Genomic DNA, 20017 nt, shown 5'->3' with positions numbered 1-20017 from the left:
TAAAGACCATTTTCTGTACCCAACTGAAATCTCTTTAATCTAAAAAAAAAAGGCAGCTACATCTTGTGAGACCTACAACTTACAGCCTCCTCTTTCCAGAAAATGTATGCAATGCAAAGAATAACCTTGGAATTTGTCCCTTCCTCTGTAACTTTCGCTCAGGCCACTATAAGATCCTGACGGCCAAACCTATAGGTTCTTATTCAACCCACTTCACTTAGCCTTTCCAGTTGATGCTGCCAACCCTGCACCTCCTTCTAGAACTTTCCTCTTTTGGCTTCACTCTCTCTGGATTTTCCCAAAACTTGTCTAAACATCGTTAGGGTCTGTCCCAAACTCTATTTCCTTCTCACTCTAGTCCCCCTGCCTAGGTATTTTCGACCATCGTTAAGGTGATTATGATAATACCGTGTGTATACTATGGAGACTCTGACTTGTCCAAGAGCTTCAGTCTTCCACAGCTAGCATCTTCTAAGCATCTCCAGCCGAGGCTCAGAAAGACCTAAACCTCGATGTGTCCCAAATCTAGAGCATGATACTATGTCCGCTCACCTCCCTCAGCGCGATGTGTGTGCCTATTTGGCTGGTAACAGCTTCATCCACCTGAATTGGAAAACTGGGAGGATCCTTGACCTCCTTCTCTTCCTCAACTGCCACACTCAGGGGTTCACACTTCGGTGTCTATTAGTCACCGCACCGCTCTGGCCTGAGCACCTGTCATTTCACACCTGAGCTATTTGTCTCCTGCCTGCTGGCCACTTACATCCACACCATCCTTACACTGCAGCCAGCCTGGTCTTTCTCCATCACAAATAGCATTTAATTCCCTTTGGTTGAAGGTCACCATACAGGAAAAGCCCAAGCTCTTTAGCATGCCAAGCTCTGTAGGAGCGGGTACCTCCCTGACTCTCCAGCCAGCTGGCACTATAATGATGATTAGTATTTGGGCTCAGAAAACATGTTTTGTCCCCCCTCTCTTTGGCTCGATGCTACTGAGATGTCAAGAGCAGACTCCGTTTTCATTCATCGCTGAGATCCTTACCACCTCGCACGGTCTGTGCACATGGAGATTCTCAGTAAGATGCCTGCTGAACTGAATAAAGGTTTATTTTCTGGAATCACCTGGACATGAGGTAAAGTGTATTATTCTAGGAAGAAGACCCCAAGCCACGCGAAGGCACGTAAATGCTCACACAGCTGTAAGGGAAGAGGGGTGCTCCAGGAGGCTGTATGCACCCCATCATCAGTGGTAGGAAAGAGGGGTGCTGGGGCAGAAAAGGTGGGTGAGCACAGGCTCAGGTCCCACAATGTTAAACAGGATACTATGTGGAATGGACTATGAGGAATCCTGTAAGCATTATCCAGAAAAAGTTTAAGTAGAAGAGTAATATAGCAAGATAACTCCAGCAGCTATTTAGAGAATGAAGGGGAAAATACTAGAGAAAAGAAGGACACATAAGAGAATAAGGCAGGGCAGTGAGGCACAGGAAAAAGACAAGTTAGAAATAGCATTTATGAAGCACCTACTATGTGCCAGGTACTCGATATATCACATTTCACTTTTGTCCTCACAGTAAGCCTGTGTGGCAAGTACTATTATCCCCGTTCCTAGGAGGAAGCTGAGGTTCAGAGCACTGTAGTCATTTGTGAAAGGTCACACAGTCAGAAAGTGGCAGTGGCAGCTCGGATCCAAACTCCACGCATTCCCTGTCTCGCCACACTGCTGAGAGACGACCGGGCCCTAAACCGGTGGCCGAGGGGCTGAAGGAAGAGGAAAACTCCAGAGACGTCTCAGAGGAGAACCCACCGCGGTGTGCAGCAGGAACAGTCAGCCTGATGCTGGCAGTCCCCACAATAAAGGATGGCTGGGGAGGAAGAGCTCCGAAATTCAAGTGACAACTGATGAATCCGAGAGGCTAGTGGGACTTGTCCAAGGAACACTCCAGCAGACAATGAGAACGTGGGTGGTGTGGAGCTGCCGGCTGGGGGCAGGTGCCCAAGGAGACAGCACAGAGCAGGTGCAAAGGGCTGGGTCTCTGGGGGCAGAGGAGCCAGGGCTCTGCCAGCTAGGGCCCATGGAGCAGGGCAGGTGACACGGAGTTGCAGGTGAGCGAGGAGAGGGACTGTGATGGATCGCCAATGAAACGTTCTTTCTCATCTACGGCTTTCAAGAGCCAGAACACGTACCTGCTTCTGGACAACAGAGTTTTTCAAATGCTTTGTCTGTATAATCTTCATACTCCTTAAGCTTCATGTCATCCTCAAAGGTCAAAGTTTCATTTCGCACATCCGTTACCTAAAGCAATTACACAGTGTTTCATGACAAATAAGCCATATTTTTTGGAAAGAAATATGTTAAAAATTTTTTGTGTGTGTTCTCAGTAAAAACATTTACCAAGGCATGTGAGAAGTATTCAACATATGTATATTAAACAAGTAAGTTAGTAGCATTTTAAAACTGGAACTATGTTGGAACAAGATAGAAACAGGAATGTTTTTGTTTCTTCTCCTTCTTTCTCAACAGCGACAAGCACCAATCATAGGGCAACTTGATTTTATCCAGACTTCCTGCCTTGAATTCTATCCTCCTGCAGTTCCATTCTATAGAACTCTCAAGGTTATCTCATCCACGCCCTGCTTTAAGTGCACAATGTTCCCAATCAGGTCCCTAAAACTGCTCCTAATACTCCACAAACAATACTAAAATGATCACTCTGTTTTAAGCACATCAAAGCATCGAGTAACAAAGGGTGAAGAACCCTGACAGATAACACTTTTTTTTTTACTCTCTTCCTTTATACTAACAGGCCAGCTTTGGCACCTGGCTTCACAGAAGTGCCGTGGATGTACCACTCCAGCCCTGAAATAGGTCCCCGGATCTGCCCCCTCTGGTCCCCATAGGGCTGGGACGCTAAGACACCTAGTGGTTAAAGAGAAGTGAGTATTAACTATCACCACTCTAAGAAGTCTCTATGTGGCAAAATGCTAATAAAAATCTGAAAGGTAATTGGAGCCCAGAGGATTTTTAGGGCAGGGAAACTATTCCGTATGGTACCATAATGATGGATACGTGTCGCTATATGTCTGACAAAACCCACAGAATGTACAAAACCAAGAGTGAACCCTAATGTGAACCAGGGACTTTGGGTGATTATGATGTGCCCATCTAGGTTTATCAGGTATAACAAATGTTCCACCCCGGGGCGGGGAGAGGGGCAGGCTGTGCATGTGTGGAACCAGGGATGGATGGGAAATCTCTGTACCTTCTGTTCATTTTTTCCATGGACCCAAAAATGCTCTAACACATGAAGTCTGTTCAAAACAAAAAAATCTAAAAGAAATGATAGCATTAAAAATTTTTCAGCTAATGAAGAACATGAATGAAAGAAATTAAGTATCAGACGTGATATAGCTCCTATGTGTTTACACATAACTTTTGGTAATTTATTTTTTTATTTTTTTATTTTTTTAAATTTTTTTTTTTCAACGTTTATTTATTTTTGGGACAGAGAGAGACAGAGCATGAACGGGGGAGGGGCAGAGAGAGAGGGAGACACAGAATCAGAAACAGGCTCCAGGCTCTGAGCCATCAGCCCAGAGCCTGACGCGGGGCTCGAACTCATGGACCGCGAGATCGTGACCTGGCTGAAGTCGGACGCTTAACCGACTGCGCCACCCAGGCGCCCCAACTTTTGGTAATTTAAAAGGCAGAGTTAGTGAAGGTGAAATGGAGACACAAATCAGTTGATTCTGATTTTTGTGAAGAGGTCTGGTAAAAAGTGGGATTAAAAAAGATGTTGAATACAAGTAATAAAATGAAGTTTGAGTTTACTGTATTCGTGCATTTATCACTATGTCAATGAGAGCCCAAGTGCATAACTGAGATTTATCCAAAGACCAGAAGAAACTTATCAATAATTAATTAAGACCTAAAAGAAATGTGCACTGTTTCAGGATAGCTGCTCAATGTTTTAGGTAAGTATATTAGTTGTTGACTATAATTAAGTCTTCTATTTTAATTTGGCAAGGACAAACAGTTAATATTATGAGAAAATAATTCCTTTACAAGAGAAAAGTAAATTAGATTGGAATAATCCATCTAAGGGAATAATCTCAATGAAAAAAAGAATGGTAAGATAAAAAGCCTTTTGGAAGACTCATTTGAACACCAGAGTTCCTTCTAGGAAGACTTAAGAAAATTCTCCCTACGGCCTATTGAAAAACTTCATTAAATGTGCTATTGAGACACTCATTTTTCTCATACCTATTAATGGAAATAAATACTTAATGGCATACCTCTTCCTCTTGGAGGGTTTTTTCATCAGAAATACATTGGTTTAAACTAATTTCAAATTTCACTCCTCTCTAGAAGAAAGCAAGGAAAATAATGTTAGTTTAGCAATCTAATAAAAGTGTTAAAATTACAACTCCTATTTGACATTACAGATACTTAAAACCATTAGCTGAACATCACAAAATAAGGCAATTCCATAAAATAGTAGGGGGAAAAGTCCTGTAGGCAACCCAGATTGCAAGGTGTGCCCCCCCCCCCTCACAGCAAGCTGTTTAATATGACCCACAAGACCAAATGTTTATTACCTTAGCTTTACAGTTCTGTTCTGGAATGTTACTTTCCTTTATGGTCTGAACTCTAATTTGTTTCAAGTCTCTTTCAATATCCTGCAAGTTTAGAGAAAAATTAAAATCTAGCATTTAACATTGATCAAACAATGATAGTTTCACAACCCCTGAATTCACAGCATGGTCTGTTTACATTACTTGACTTCTGGATTGAATCCAATGATTAATTTGAGCATCAAAACATGCCTTTGTAAAGGAAAGTTAACAATAATTCACTAAAAACTTGGACACAACATCCATTAACTTGAAATAGCAGTACATTGGAGGCTGGCATTGCAATGGCAAAAATTCCATAATGTGACAATGCTTATCACTCTGGTCCAGTACAACTAATCTAATTCAAGAATATAATTTTGGCTACAGGATCCCTCCCTTAAGAGGCTTACGACTGTAACCAGGAAAACAAGTGCACTGCTCACAATAGTAAAAAGGAAGGAAAGGGCTCTAAAAATTGCTGGGCAATTTCAAAGAAGAGAAGATGACTGTGAAAGTAGATGACGAGACTGTCAAAGGAACAGGTGAGAGGTGAACTGTAAGTACTGGGCTTTCTTGGGGTGCAGTCCAGGGCCCTCTGCCCCTCTCTTCCTCAGTGCAGGGTGTCAGCAGTTGCTATGGATTTAAGGGCCACCCTTATGCAAGGACCCTGAAATGTGTACCTCCAGGGATGCTCTTTCCTCTCCTCTGAGCTGCAGGCTCACCTACTTAACTGCCTACTTAGCATCATCTTCACCTTGACATTCATTCCACACATTCACACAGAGAACCCACCATGTGCCGGACACCGTCCTACACATTGGGTTAGTGCAGTGAATGTGACCAAAGATCTCTGCTGACATGGAACTTCCATTTTACTGCAATAACATAGATACTAAATGAGTTCAATTAGCAACTCGTTGCAGAAAGTGCTATGTGGTATGAAGGAAATCAAACAGGGTGACAGCACAGAAAAAGAGGAGAGGAGGAGAGTAATGCAGGAAAAGCCTGTCCTGGCATGTGATGGAATCCCTGGAATGATGTTGCACCTTGCATATATGAAGGTCCGGGGAAAGCATGTTCCGTGTGTGGGGAGCCCTGAAGCAGGCATGGAGTCCCTCAGATTTTCTCCAACTCAGTAGTATGTCCAGAGTACAACCCCCCGCCACAACCTTGCTCCCCACTCTTCCCCATCTTAGTAAATGATATTTACTTTTAAGCCAGAAACACAGGAGTCTTTTTGGTGTGTGTGTGTGTGTGTGTGTGTGTGTGTGTGTGTGTGTGTGTGTTTTAATGCTCTCTTCTCTCCGCCATGTTACAGGAGGTCTCTATCATCTCTCCCTTAGAATTCAGTGCTGCCTCATCTGTAGGCACATTGCATACAGCAGGTGTTAGTTTGAATCATTAATCCCTGCTTCCCCTGCAGCCCTGGGAAGGGCACGTTTCTGCCTTGCAATATTATGAACTCTGAAACAGGATTGTGACTTTTGTATCTTACTGATTTTGTGAAGCTGCCTGTCTAGATTTGACTGTGGGGTCTGGTTGTCTCATTTGTACAAGAAGTGTCCTATGGCTTTATTTTCCTTAAAATACAACCATCTTAGACTCCCGAGCCCCATCCCCCCGAGTCGGTTCATGTTAGAGCTCCCCGGCATCACGCCGTGGAAGGTCCCAAGCAAAACACTCGGGGAGCCTTTCAGTCTCCACCAACACTGGCCCCCCTCACCCACCCTTAACCAAGCCCTCGTGGCACCTTGAAGATAAAGGTGAAAGACCTCCCAGAAAGAAAAAAAAAAACCTTCTTGGGAGCCATTTGATAATTCATCTCTGCCCAGTTCCCTCCTCCCACCAAAAATGTAAGGTTGAAGTAAAGACATTAACCATCAGATTTCTGACCAAGGTGTCTGAGACACTGATTCGAACACCATCCAGAAAGCTGAACTCTTATACACACACACGAGAGTCCTTCTCACACATGGCTGCACACTAAATCACCCAGCCAGATTCTGAAAACAGAATGCCTGGGCCCCACCCCAGACCATCTGGGGGTAGAGCCTAGGTGTTGAGTTTTTAAGAACTTCTGCACACAGCTCTCCTGCACAGTGAGGGGTAAGAACTTCCGGCCTAGAGGAGCACCTGGGTGGCTCAGTCAGTTGAGCACTGACTCTTGGCTTTGGCTCAGTTCATGATCTCATGGTTCGTGGGTTAGAGCCCCAAATCGGGGCCTGGAGCCTGCTCCGGATTCTGTGTCTCCATCTCTCTGTACCCTTCCCTCACGCATGCTCTGTCTCTCTCTCTCAAAATTAAATAAACTTAAAAAAAAAAAGAATGCCCAGGCTAGAGCCACCTCACTGGGAAACACATTATCACCTACTAATAACCATCACCTGTACAGGAGCTTCTTCCTGAGGTGCCTCTTGGGGGACGGGCAGGTCACTTTTCTTCACTAAATAGGTTTTATAACTTATTTTTGAGTCCTCCTAAAAATACAAATTACACACAGTCAACAGGAGTGGTTCTCAGTCAGTTCTGAGGTCCACATTGTGAATCGCGGCCAGTTTTGAGTGGGATCTAGTGAGGAAACGCTCCACTCCCACTGCGCAGGCGCCATCGGCGGGAATGGCTGCACAGCGCTCTCCTTCCCGCTCCTTCCCCCTTCCTCCATCCCCCCCACCCGGTGACCGCCTCAGCATCCCCCACCAACATCTTTCCCCACACGCATCTTTCCTGGTCTTTCTAGAAAAGTCTGCTGTCTTCCTGGACTCAGGTTTCCCATCACAGACCTGCCTTAAAAACAAGGCAGATGATGACTCAAAACTCCCCACTGTTAACCAAGCCTCTGCTCTAGAAAGAACCATCTCCAACCCTCCCCGCTCCAGCTCCCCCAGTCCTGCGTGAACCTCTTTGTGGTTCCTGCAGAATGCCCTCCCCCTCAGCTCTGTCTCTCCAAACTCTGCTCCTCTTCTCAGAGCAGATTAGATCCCACCTCTGTTCTTCCATGAAAACTCTCATGGGGCTCATCTACTCCTGTGCACAAGGCTTAACTATATTCAGTCTTACTCGATCACTGCTCATACATGTCGTATCTTTCCAACTCTTTTGAGGAGAAGTACATATGTTAGAAGAGTAGAGGTTTCAGAATCAGATATTTAGTCTGCCTGGTAATATCTAAGTGACTTTGGATGAGTTATTTAACTTCTCTATTATGGGGAGTAAAATGAGATAAAGTGTGTGAAGACTGCAGTTCAGAGCCCCGTACGTATAACTGAATTGTACCACATGCTCACTTCATTTGTATTAGTTCATCTATATGCACTTGGGGGTGGGGGATTGGGGAAAAAGAAACCAAGTCCAGTAGTGTGGCCAGTTCCGCTCATGAGCATGAGCCGGGGGCCAGCTGTATCCTCAGCCGGCCTCAGAACCTCAGGCCTCTCACAGGAGTAGCACTCCAGGGCAGTGAGGGTGGTTCACTGGTTAAACATTCGTGTGTTTTTCATGCAACATGGTCTACAAACACAGGCTAGCTATCTCATCTGGAGCTCTACTGAAAAAGCAGTGATCTGAGAGATGGAAGATCTGAGAGATGGATCTCTCTCTCAGAGATCTGAGAGATCCAAAGTGGCGCCTTTAAGAGATTTTCAAGAATCATCTTGACTGCACTCAAATGTGGCCTGATACAGGCTTTCAAACCTCACCCCTGCATATGAGGCTATTCCAGCATTGCTGAATTCAATAAGTGCTCATCTTTTTTCCTATCTTATGGGCCTGGACTTACCTTCTGCTTCTAACCTAGTTCTGGTGTAAAGTCAATCAGTATTGACTAATTCATGAGGCAGACAACGAACAGGTATTTTTAAGGATGGCCGTTCCTAACAGAATCTCAGATACCCTTGCCATCGTGTGTAGTCTCAAGTAAACCATATTAAAAGTTTCAGTTAGATTTGTTAGCTTTCCCATTAAAAGGTTGCATGATAATATTTTCTAATTGCCATGAGGAGAACGCTGCTTTTGAAACCCTGCTCACTTTAGATAGATCGAAATCAGTAGTACCATATTTCCTTCGGGAGAAAAATGTATTCACCTCTAGTTCACTCCCCATCTTCTTTCTAATTTCCTTCATGTCATTGTGGTACTGTTGGCGTATTTCCTCTAGCTGCTTCCAATACTCCTGGAAAGCAATCCCAATTCAAAAGGTTGAAATGTTGGTGAACAATTGAACAAAGTAATCTCTTATACAGCCTACGATTTAAAGAATGTGTGACAAACAGTAAGAATCAGAAAACCCATTGTTCCTAAAGATGATAACCTATGTCTTAGCTGTGGTACTTCCCTCCCTGTGACTTCGATGGGGTGGCTTGGGGTGATTTCACTTTTATATATAACCCTAACTGTGCTCATGACATACAATTACTTCATATATCCACTTTTATGGGTTGAGTTTTACCCCCCTAGAAAAGCTATTTTGGGTCCTAACCTCCAGTACCTCAGAATGTGACCTTATTTGGAAATAGTGTCACTGCGGATATAGCTGGTTAAGCTAAGATGTGGTCATACTAGAGTAGAGCGGATCCCTAACCCAACATGAGGGGGGGTCCTTTTCAGAAGAAAGCCACGTGAAGGCAGAAACACTGAGAGGGAATGCCATGTGTTGACGGCAGAGAATGAGTCATGCGGCTGCAAGCCAAGGAATGTCAAAGATTGCTGACAAGCCACCAGAAGTGGGCAAGAAGCAAAGGATTCCCCTACAGCTTTCAGAGGGAGCATGGCCCTGCCGCCATCTTGACTTTGGACTTCCAGCTTCCGGAACTGGGAGACAATACATGTCTGTTGTGTTACACCATCCAGTTTGTTGTACTTTGTGAAGGCAGCCCCAGAAAGTGAATACATATTTCAAAAATGTTAATGATGGGTGGTTACTTTATCAATCCAAGGTAAAAAGCCTTATGAAGTTCACCACATCACATTCTCCGAGGAGGTGAAATATGTGTCTCTGTAACCCCTCGAACTCCCAGCATGGAGGTTCACAGGAATGTGTCCAACAAGTACTGGGCAAGGGAGCTCCGCCTTTCAGGTGTACTATTGGGACACTAAAAGTAATATACAGAACAGCACAAAAGACAATGGCAGGTACAGTGGGAGCCCGGGAATTAATTTTTTTTTTCAACGTTTATTTATTTTTGGGACAGAGAGAGACAGAGCATGAACGGGGGAGGGGCAGAGAGAGAGGGAGACACAGAATTGGAAACAGGCTCCAGGCTCTGAGCCATCAGCCCAGAGCCTGATGCGGGGCTCGAACTCCCGGACCGCGAGATCGTGACCTGGCTGAAGTCGGACGCTTAACCGACTGCGCCACCCAGGCGCCCCTAGGGAGCCCGGGAATTAGATTGCTTCTAACCTGTTCCTTCATTTTGTTTCTCCTGATCTGCAGCTCCTGGAATCTAGACTCTTCTCCATTACTTCTTAGCTCTTGTCTCTGGTTGTGATTTGGCTCAGCAGAAGATGGACGAAGACCCTATCAATCGAATGAAATAATTTTATTTTATTTTTTTTTATTAAAAATTTTTTTTTAACGTTTATTTATTTTTGAGACAGAGAGGGACAGAGCATGAACGGGGGAGGGTCAGAGAGAGAGGGAAACACAGAATCTGAAACAGGCTCCAGGCTCTGAGCTGTCAGCACAGAGCCTGACGCGGGGCTCGAACTCACGGACCGTGATATCATGACCTGAGCTGAAGTCGGACGCTTAACCGACTGAGCCACCCAGGTGCCCCTCAAATGAAATAATTTTAAAGCATATTTGCATCTTAGAAACATCTTCTCATTTGACCTTTTTCTTTAAACAAGAATTATATTGTGAATAAAACTCACTATTTGGGATGAGCAGAATTTTCTTAATTTAAATATGAAATACTTAAAAAGTAAAGACATTTAATAAAGCCACTTATGTTGTTATCCTAAGCAATCAATATTTTATGCTACCATGTGAGACACCCAGATTCATTTTCTGAACTGGTAAACTATGATTGTGAAATTAAAGTTCTGTAAAAGTTGAGCCATCACTGGAGCATCAGGTTAGGTAGGGGAACAGAACTAGAGCTTTTGAGTAGTTCAAAGTAAGAGTAATAGAAATAGAATGCATATCCAGCCTCCACCCCGGAACTCTGACACTAAAGAATAAAGGTTAAACTTTAAAAAGCTAACTTTCATTTCAAATAAAATACAATAGTCACTTTTTAAAAGATGTGTAGTATTCTAATAAAATAGAATCAAAGAATTGTAGCACTGAAAGGAACCTCAAAGCTCATCTACTGCCAAACTGTCACTTATAAAAAGGAAACTGAGGCTCAGAGAGGTTGTATGACCTGCCTAAGGTCACACAGCAAGGGACAGAGTCAGGAAAGAAACCAGGCCGCCCAAGCTCTGATTCAAGCCTATTCCCATTATTCTTCTTTAGCTATTAAGGGACACTTGGTTGGCTCAGTCAGTTGAGAGTCCAACTCTTGATTTCAGCTCAGGTCATGATCCCAGGGTCGTGGGATCAAGCCCCACATAGAGCTCCATGCTGAGCATGGCGCCTGTGTAAGATCCTCTTTCTCTCTCCCTGTGCCCCTCTCCCCTGCTCACTCTCTCTCTCTCTCTCTCTCTCTCTAAAGTAAAAAAGGAAAAGAAAAATAAAAATTGGAGAAGGTGGAGAGTAGTCTTGATCTTCTATGCAGAATGCACTTGGACATAAGGACCCATGAATATCTGTGAACAGGAAGTTCCTGATTGCCTCTGACGATTGGTATTTTACTTACCAACTGCTTTTCCACTTTCAGCTTATACTGTTGAGCTTCAAATCTCCTCTGAAGGTATTCAGCAGGCCTTAGAAAATAAAAATGTTCAGCTTGAGTAGAAACTTTTACTAGACTTAGGCACCAATTTGAGGAGTGGATTTTCAATTCAGGAATGCAATTCACAGTTCACCTGTGGCTTAAAGTTCTGAGTTCAAGAAGTGGTTCAGAGTTACAGAATGCATTCTGTGGACTCAGGAAGAAAAGGAAGCAAAGAGAACTGTACCAATTGGGGATACAGGAGAGGATAAAACAGAAACATATTCTGATGCAGTGATTTTTCTTGAGGACAGGATCAGTCCATCCATGGTCTACAATATGTTGGAGGGAAAAAGAAAAATCCATACCATGATATCCTCACGCTTTGGGCAGGCATCTGACTGATGGCCTTGCACCCCTGATTTGACAGCCAGTTGCCTGTCCATTTCCTGCACTACACTCTGAGCTCCATGACGCCATGGTTGTGTGCCATTCCTGTACCTCTAGAGGCTCTTCATGCTGGCACACAAATGAAAGATCCCAGGAAAATACATGCTGAATTTTCAGTATGTCTTTTTAATATGTCTCAAATGATAATCTGATTACAATTCAATTGTTATTGATTAATATTAATAATTTCTTTGGAAAATAACATATATACATGTTCATGGTTCCATGAAAAAGAAGACAAGCTACATCAGATTTGAGATGAAAAAGAGCAAAAGAAACTCTGACTTGAGTATTCAAGATGAAGAGTTTGGAAGTTCCTCTTAGGCTATTTGTTTTAGGAAAATTTGGAAGGGCTTCAGAATAAATGTTGATATATCAAGATATTTTCAGAGGACCAAAGCTTAACTAAGATTCTGACATTACCATTGACCTGGTGATGGACTGTGGCTTTCTTCCTGTTTATAATTCTCCTCCACTCCAGAATCTTTTGGAGGAACACAGTGGTAACTTGGTTCATGAGTTCTCTTCCGCAACACGTCAAGTTGAGCATAATAATAATCATAATGACCACAGAGTGCAGGAAGTTTGGGCCTTTCTACCATTTTTATCTGAAGGATCAAAAAGAGGAGGAAAGATTTTGAAGACACATAATTAAAATCTCTAATAATTGACAGTTTGATGGTGACCATAGCTAAGACAAGGCACTGAAGGTATGTTTTTGTTTTTTTGCTCTAGACTAGTTTTGAGAGGTAAATAATCTTAGAATCCCCAAATCCTGGAACTGGAAAATACTTGAGAAGTCTAAGTACTATAGCACAGTAGTTTATCATTTTATTAAGGTGTGAATAGGAATCTTGCATACTTCATGATTGGTCTACCAAAAATACTTAGCTAGTGAGTATGCCTAGTCAACCCAAGATCTGAAACTAAACTCAGAATTATTACTTTATATTTTTATAAACTTATTTACATCTTGCTGTACTTTATGGGAGAACAAATGGTATTGTGCCACCCACAAATTTGGGGATTCGCAACATTTTTAGGTTCTGATAAATTGACTGAATACAAAATGTCATCATGACTTGAAGGAAAGAAAATGCTGAATCATTCAGTCCTTCTTCCCAAGTAAACACAAGGAAAGTCATGTAACAGCTGCCACAGGCATATTATCACCCCAAGCTACATCTCACCACCCTTCCCAAACAAAACAGAATGGTAGGAGAACCAGAAACAAGTGTTTGTCTTGGAGTTAAGTAAAGGCCACTGAGCTATAAGACAAGAACAAGGCCAAATTAACACATGAAAACCAGTCAGGACCCTGTTGCTGAACAGCAAACTAGGGTCAATTTAACGTTAACCAGGACAATTCTGCCTACTGAACAGATGATAACAAAAGAGTAAAAGAAGTTCAAACCTTTGGAAAGGACTAGAACTGGTAGCTGGAAATATAAATACCCAAACAAATGGTTTAAACTGAAATTTCCTCACTGTGAAGAAGTAACACACTATCTCCTCTGTTCTTTTTAATGCTGTGTGGTTCATATATATGGTAATTGAACCACATTGAATTGTAGATATTGGACGATTTTTAACATACAAAAAATGTCAACTTCATATGGTTTTATTTAGATATTAAAATAAGTGTATAAAATCTGGTTTATTAGTCTAAACATAAATTATGTATTCATTTTAAAAATCTTTTAAAGTATGACTTATGTTTCTTAGTTTTGCAATTTTACCTATATATATAACCCCAAACAAGGTCCTACTAATGACTTGTTGAAAAAGGTCTAGAAATAGAGACACGTATTGGAAGAAAATTAACAGCTTCTTTAGGGTTTTGTCTAAAACCCCAAATGGTAATGAGAACACCACAGGTGGTCCCTGTGGAGACCCACTCATTCCATGGCATTAGCAGAAACCTTCAATGGATTGATTAGAAAAACATCAACTTGTTCTCCTAACTTCATCCTTGAATCTTTTAGATGTTTTCTCTCTCCTAGGAGTCTGCTACAGAGTATTCTAAATCACAACATACTTTTAAATTTCTTTTTTTAAGTTTATTTGTTTATTTTTGTAGTAATCTCCACACCCAACATGGGGCTTGAACTCATTACTCTGAGATCAAGAGTCACGTGTTTTTCCGACTGAGACAGCCAGGTGCCCCGACTTTTAAATTTCTTTAATGAAGTTAAACCACGGTCTATCAAATGAAGAACAATAATTTAATAAACAGTTTCAAAATCTACCTATAAACCACACATTTTCTAAAATGTCTATATAGCAAGTAAACCTGAGTAAACGTATTTCCAAATGGTCCTCTAATTATACCATAAGCCTTCTTTAAAAATACAATTCTTCAACTAAAAGACAATAGCCATTTAATCATTTATATACCAGAAGCATTTCACTAGCATCAACTAAGAGATTCAATGCTCTGCTAATGTGAATTCAGATAAATAAGCATAAAGAATCTCTAGGAAAAAAATCACTGATTATATAATAAAAGTTTCTCAATTATAAATAACACGTTAGAATTAAGAGAACGAAATGCATATGTCTGGGGCTCCTGGGTGGCTCAGTTGGTAATGCATCTGACTCTTGATCCCAGGTCAGGTCTTGATCTCAGGGTCATGAGTTCAAGCCCTGCACTGGGCTCCACGCAGGCCATGGAGCCTACTTTAAAGAAAAAAAAAAAAGCATAATGTTTTCTGCAGTTATGCTACTCACTTGTTTTATATAGAAAAATGCTATTTCTTTAAATAAATTAAAGATTTTTGAGTTGTAAAAGGAAAACTAAAACTAGTACATAGACTACTTATAAGAAATTACAGCATTGTTTTTAAAAATATAATAACTAGAAGTTATCTAATGAGATACCACTTGAATGCTCATCACAGAATGATTTTACTGAAAGTACAAAATAAGGAGACTCCAAAGTAATGAGCTTGTACTTCACCAACATGTGCAAGTAGATCCATAGAACACGCTACCTGCTAACAAACTAGAGAAAGGGTTTAGTACGACTTACGGCTATGGGCTTCTGGGCTCCAGCTGGTGGTCTCCATTCATTTCTATGTAATATTTCCTTCCTTTTAACAGGCACTGATATCCTTGATCTTGGTAGGCACTTTGCCTGGAATCTCGCTTTCTGTATTTTAGAATCTTATTTAACCAAAATAAAACAACTTCAATTTCTTTAAAATGTTCGCATTTTAGTATCGATGCTTGTGAGAGTATAAACATAAGGGACATATCGTAACACAGTAAGCTCACTTTAGCCAGAGATATTTAGACCCAGTGGGAGAAGTGCTGATGGAAAACCACCATGCATTTAAAAAAATGCTTATTTATTTTGAGAGAGAGAGGCACAGGAAGGGAGAGAGGATCCCAAGCAGGCTCCACGCTGTCAGTGCAGAGCCCGACACGGGGCTCGATCCCACGAACTGTGAGATCACGACCTGAGCCCAGATTAAGAGTTGGACGCTTAAGTGACTGAGCCACCCAGGCGCCCCACACCATGCTTTTTCTTTGAACAGAGAAAACCATTCTATCCAGGGTTCCTTCACATATTTCTAGTAATATATAACACTACTTTTAAAAAATTAGGGATTAATGCTAACATTTACAGAGACAGCATGCATCAGATATGTACAAGTAATAACCAGATATGTACAATAATCAGACATGTACAAGTAATAATCAGATATGTACAAGTAATTACATATAGTCATCACAGCTTGGGTTATAGGCCACATCACTCATGCCACATTGTTGTTTTCAGTGTATGAGCAGGTTTCTAACATGTCTGTGTTTGTCACCATCAGGCTTTTTTCCTGTTTTCCTTTCTTTCTTATATTAGAAATGTGGACAGCATGCTTTTTCTCACCCTCCACTTATCCACTTTTGAAATGTCCTCAATCTAGGCCCACACATAACTACACCAGACCAAATTACACATGGCAGAGGGACTCATTCACTCTTCTTCCCTTGACAACTTTCCTCAAGTTCAGTTTCTCTATCACAGTAGATAGATTTCTCTGACTCCTTGGGGAGATTTTCTCCTCCTCTTCACCCTTTCAGTTCAGACATTTGGTTATGACTAAGTCTATGCTGCTCTTATTTCACAACATCAGTGACATTAGTAATTTTGTCTTCTTTAATGTCTCTCTCTCTCTCTCTCTCTCTCTGTCTCTCTCTCTCTCTCTCTCTCTCTCTCACACACACACACACACACACGCACAGAGCACATCATCAGCTGACTCCTGAAACCACCACTGAAATTGTTTTTCTATTGATCATGACCATAAAGTATTACCTGCTTCCTTCAGGGGTCATATAATAAAGATCACACTATTACCAATTATGTCTGAGGTACTAACTTCAGCTCTAAGGGGCCTTTGCAAGAGAATTCCGAATCGCCAGTCTATCCTCTCTGTTTTTAAAAAATAAGCTTCATCTCATTGTCCCAGGCCTGTCTGTGAACCTTCTCTTACTGTCTCTTTCCTATGCAAAAGTTAGGTTAGGATTCTATTTCTTTTTTTTTTTTTTTTAATTTTTTTAAACTTATTTATTTATTTTGAGAGAGAGAGAGAACATGCTGGGGAGGGGCAGAAAGGAGGAGAAACAGAATCTCAAGCAGGCTTTACACCATCAGCATACAGCCAGTCCGGTGTGGGGTTCGAACTCACAAACTGTGAGATCATGACGTAAGCCAAGATCAAGAGTCAGACGCTTAACTGACTGCACCGCCCAGGCACCCCAGGATTCTACTTCTTCAAGTGTCTCTTTATTCGTAAATCCACTGCTTCTTGAAGTTTCTAACTAATGAGAAGAGAGGACGTAAGTCATCCAGATCATGTGTCGGCTAGATATACAGGCACCACCATTAGTCACCATTCAACAAGATGATTTTTCTCCTGCTTCCACTACTCATATTCTTTAAACATCCATATTCGGTGTATTTGGTGGAATTTCCGTACTAATGTTGCCAGCCATATATCCCAACTCACTGTGTGAGATGCACATAAGACGGATGTTTTGATCACACGGTCAAATCGTTCTTACCTTGGATCCTCTTCCCTGGAGGTTGAGAAGCCAATGATCTTGCTTTATGAGTGATGCCGTGATTGAATTCCTCGTGCATGACCTAAGATGAAACACATGTGTCAAGGACTTGCTAACCAAAATCTCTGTCAAAACCCACACAGAATCACCTCAGAGCTCACCTCAGGAGTCAAGTATCTGGCAATAAGATTCTCTAAAAATGGCCTTTTCAAAATGGAATTAATAGATGGCCGATCTCGGGGAGATACTTCGAAGAGCTGAGATATCAAGGCCTGCAGGTCATGGGAAAACCTCGGGGATATTGGGGCAAAATGTGCTTGACAAATCTTCAGAACCAGCTGGTGTAAGTTGTTACCCTCAAACTGGAAGGACAAGGAATAACGATCCTAAGTCAGAGAAGAATTCAGTACTTGCATGTAAAGTAATACTAAGAAACAAAACAGAGTTTCCAGCAGGTGCTCACCACCTGTGCCCCCATCGGCGGGCACACTGCAGGAACACACTCTCACACTTGGGGTGGGGCCCTCTGCCTGTTGCCCTCAGATTCCTGCACTCCAGAACTGGGGGTGCTAGAACTGAACGCCCTTCCCTTTTCCGGCTGAGGGGCCCTTGTGAAAGCAGTCCCTTTGCCTTTGCCCAATCCGGACTTTTTAAATAAACAAAGTGGAATTTGAATCTCAAAAAAAAAAAAAAAAATGCAAAAACAAAAAACAATGTTTTAAAGCTTCATTTGGAAGCACAATAGTCCAGCCTAAATTGTTGTCATCAACTAATACTTCATGAGTAGGTATTATAGGTAGTTACCCAATGTGATGTCATGTTACATAAAACAAGGTTTTTTTAGTTTTAATTTTTCCTTATTATCAAAATAATATTTATTCATTCTAAAAAACGAGAAGGTATAGGAAGCTACAAAGAGGGCAAGTACATATGATTTTCCCGGCCAGCGGTATATTTCCTTCTAGTCTTTTTCAAAATAATGTTTATTGGGGCGCCTGCCTGGCTCAGTGCGGGGTTGTGAGTTGAAGCCCCATGTTGGGCATAGAGCTTACGTTAAAAAAAAAAGAAAAGAAAGAAAGAAAAAGTAAAATAATGTTTACAGAGTTGAGGTCATAATAACATGAAATTTTACATCTTGCTTTCTAAATTAATATGACATAAACATTTCCTCAAAAATTCCTCATGAACCTGAAAACCTTCCATTTTGTGAAGTCATTGGTTATTTACACATAGTAATAATGCTCAGCAGCCTGGGGTGGCTGTAAAGATCCGGTTTTGATCAGGCCCCTACTAGCTGTGTGGCCGTTGCCAATAATAGTAATAATTAATAATAACAGTAATAACAGCAGAAAAGAGTTAACACAGCAGGTTAAGGACTGCTCTCCTTAGAAGAACCTGCTTACTATATTGCACCTTGGCTGGCATCTAGGAACTCACATTGCAGGAGAGTTCCCACCACTCTCTAAATATTCAGAGTGGCTTTCTTTGCCTATACCACTTGTGCAAATAATATGGTTTACGCTGAACACCTGCTTTCTTCCTGGGACTCTGGAAGCTTAGTATATGCCAGATATAGGGTGCCTACATGACCAGTGCCACATAAAAACCTTGGGCACTGGGTCTCTAAAGAGCTTCTCTGGTTGCTAACACGTCACATGTGCTGTCACAACATGTTGCTGGAGAAATTAGCGTATCCTGTGTGACTCCATTGGGAGAGGCTCTTAGAAGCTTGTGCTTGGTTTCCTATAGACTTCACCCCATGCACCTTTCCCCTTTGCTGATTATATTCGCACACAATGTATTTATTTTTATTTTTTTAACAATTAACTTTTTACGTTTATTTATTTTGAGAGAGAGAGCACAAGCGCAGGTGAGCAGGGCAGAGAGAGGGAGAGGGAGAATCCCAAGCCGACTGCACACTGCCAGCACAGAGCCCCATGTGGGGCTCAGACTCACAAACCGTGAGATCATGACCGGAGCTGAAATCAAGAGTCAGACACTTAATCAAATGAGCCACCCAGGTGTCCCTCACATGATTTATTTTTAATGAAAATATTCTATGTACACTATTCTCTAACCTGGATATTTAAGTTGGACATCTTTCCATGTCAGTATATATAGGTCGACCATTCGTCTTAACATCTTGTCCATATAATTTTTAACAATCTAGTAACTCCAAACATTAACCTTTTTCCTCTCAAAAGTTAATTTCACTTACACAGTTTCAATAATTCAAGATTAATTTGACAATTAATATACTCACCGGATGCTTGAGTGTGCAAAGCTCATATAAGACACAGCCAAGAGACCAAATATCCCTGGGGAAGACAAGAGTTCACATGCCAAGAAATATCCATAATTCCGAATTAAAGCCTTTATCCTTACAGTGCTTTGTATTTGTGTATCTTTACAATTTTATAGGTTGACCAGTTTTCTTTTACAAATGCGTTCAGATACGTTATCTATTCTTAGTCCTAAGAGGTAAAATTAAAACAATATGTAGTTTGTCAGAATCCCAGCAGAGAAAAGATACACAAACTTTGCTACAATCCGAGGGCTCAGGGTTTACTTCAGCTTCATGTGCTCAAAGAAAATGTGTGTATGTATGGGATTTTGAACAATTCAGAGGAAGAAGGCAGGACTCAAACACAGATTTGTTTTGATTCAAAGGGGAAAATCGGGTTGATTTACAAAGGTATATTCTACTCCAGGCTATTGACAGAACCAAAGTTCTACTAAGTAAGGACATAGCAGTTGGCACTCCATAAACTGAAAAATGTGCTAACAATACATGACTGGAGACTTGCTCTTTAGTACTTATATATGATTGGTTTAATAAGGAGCTACTTTATAGAACAAAAAGCGTCATTAAATCTTAAAAAACTGAAGAAAACATAATGAGAAGTGAAAAAAAAGTGAAAACAAGGATTCAGTACAGGGAGGAAAAGGGTTCCACTGCTTAGCAATACTTCCTCTGTGTTCAGCAGGAGCCGAGAAAGACATCCCAAAGGCTTGAGGAAATGAAGGGTGATGATTATAGAACAGGTAGGAAACAACTTCCAGCTGTTTCCTAG

The 20017-nt window shown here is 41.5% G+C and overlaps 1 protein-coding gene across 4 annotated transcripts in view; it reads right to left on the bottom strand.

The window, feature by feature from the left end:
* The window catches only part of NEK5 (NIMA related kinase 5), a 60096-nt gene that overhangs the window by 18749 nt on the left and 21330 nt on the right, over positions 1-20017 (bottom strand). For all 4 annotated transcript variants that reach the window (XM_030309754.2, XM_030309772.2, XM_030309763.2 and 1 more), the window contains 12 exons: positions 19207-19261; positions 17105-17305; positions 16944-17025; positions 14908-15041; positions 12300-12484; positions 11412-11478; positions 10010-10126; positions 8696-8782; positions 7002-7094; positions 4600-4680; positions 4297-4365; positions 2188-2296 (listed from right to left, as the gene is read on the bottom strand). In XM_030309754.2, coding sequence (XP_030165614.1) covers positions 2188-2296; positions 4297-4365; positions 4600-4680; positions 7002-7094; positions 8696-8782; positions 10010-10126; positions 11412-11478; positions 12300-12484; positions 14908-15041; positions 16944-17025; positions 17105-17305; positions 19207-19261 — 1280 coding nt within the window. The remainder of the gene's footprint in view (positions 1-2187; positions 2297-4296; positions 4366-4599; positions 4681-7001; positions 7095-8695; positions 8783-10009; positions 10127-11411; positions 11479-12299; positions 12485-14907; positions 15042-16943; positions 17026-17104; positions 17306-19206; positions 19262-20017) is intronic.

Source organism: Lynx canadensis, chromosome A1 (assembly GCF_007474595.2).
Source record: "Lynx canadensis isolate LIC74 chromosome A1, mLynCan4.pri.v2, whole genome shotgun sequence".
Lineage (NCBI taxonomy): Eukaryota > Metazoa > Chordata > Mammalia > Carnivora > Felidae > Lynx > Lynx canadensis.
The sequence above is the reverse complement of the archived record's forward strand: the minus strand, read 5'-3'. Positions and strand labels throughout refer to the sequence as shown.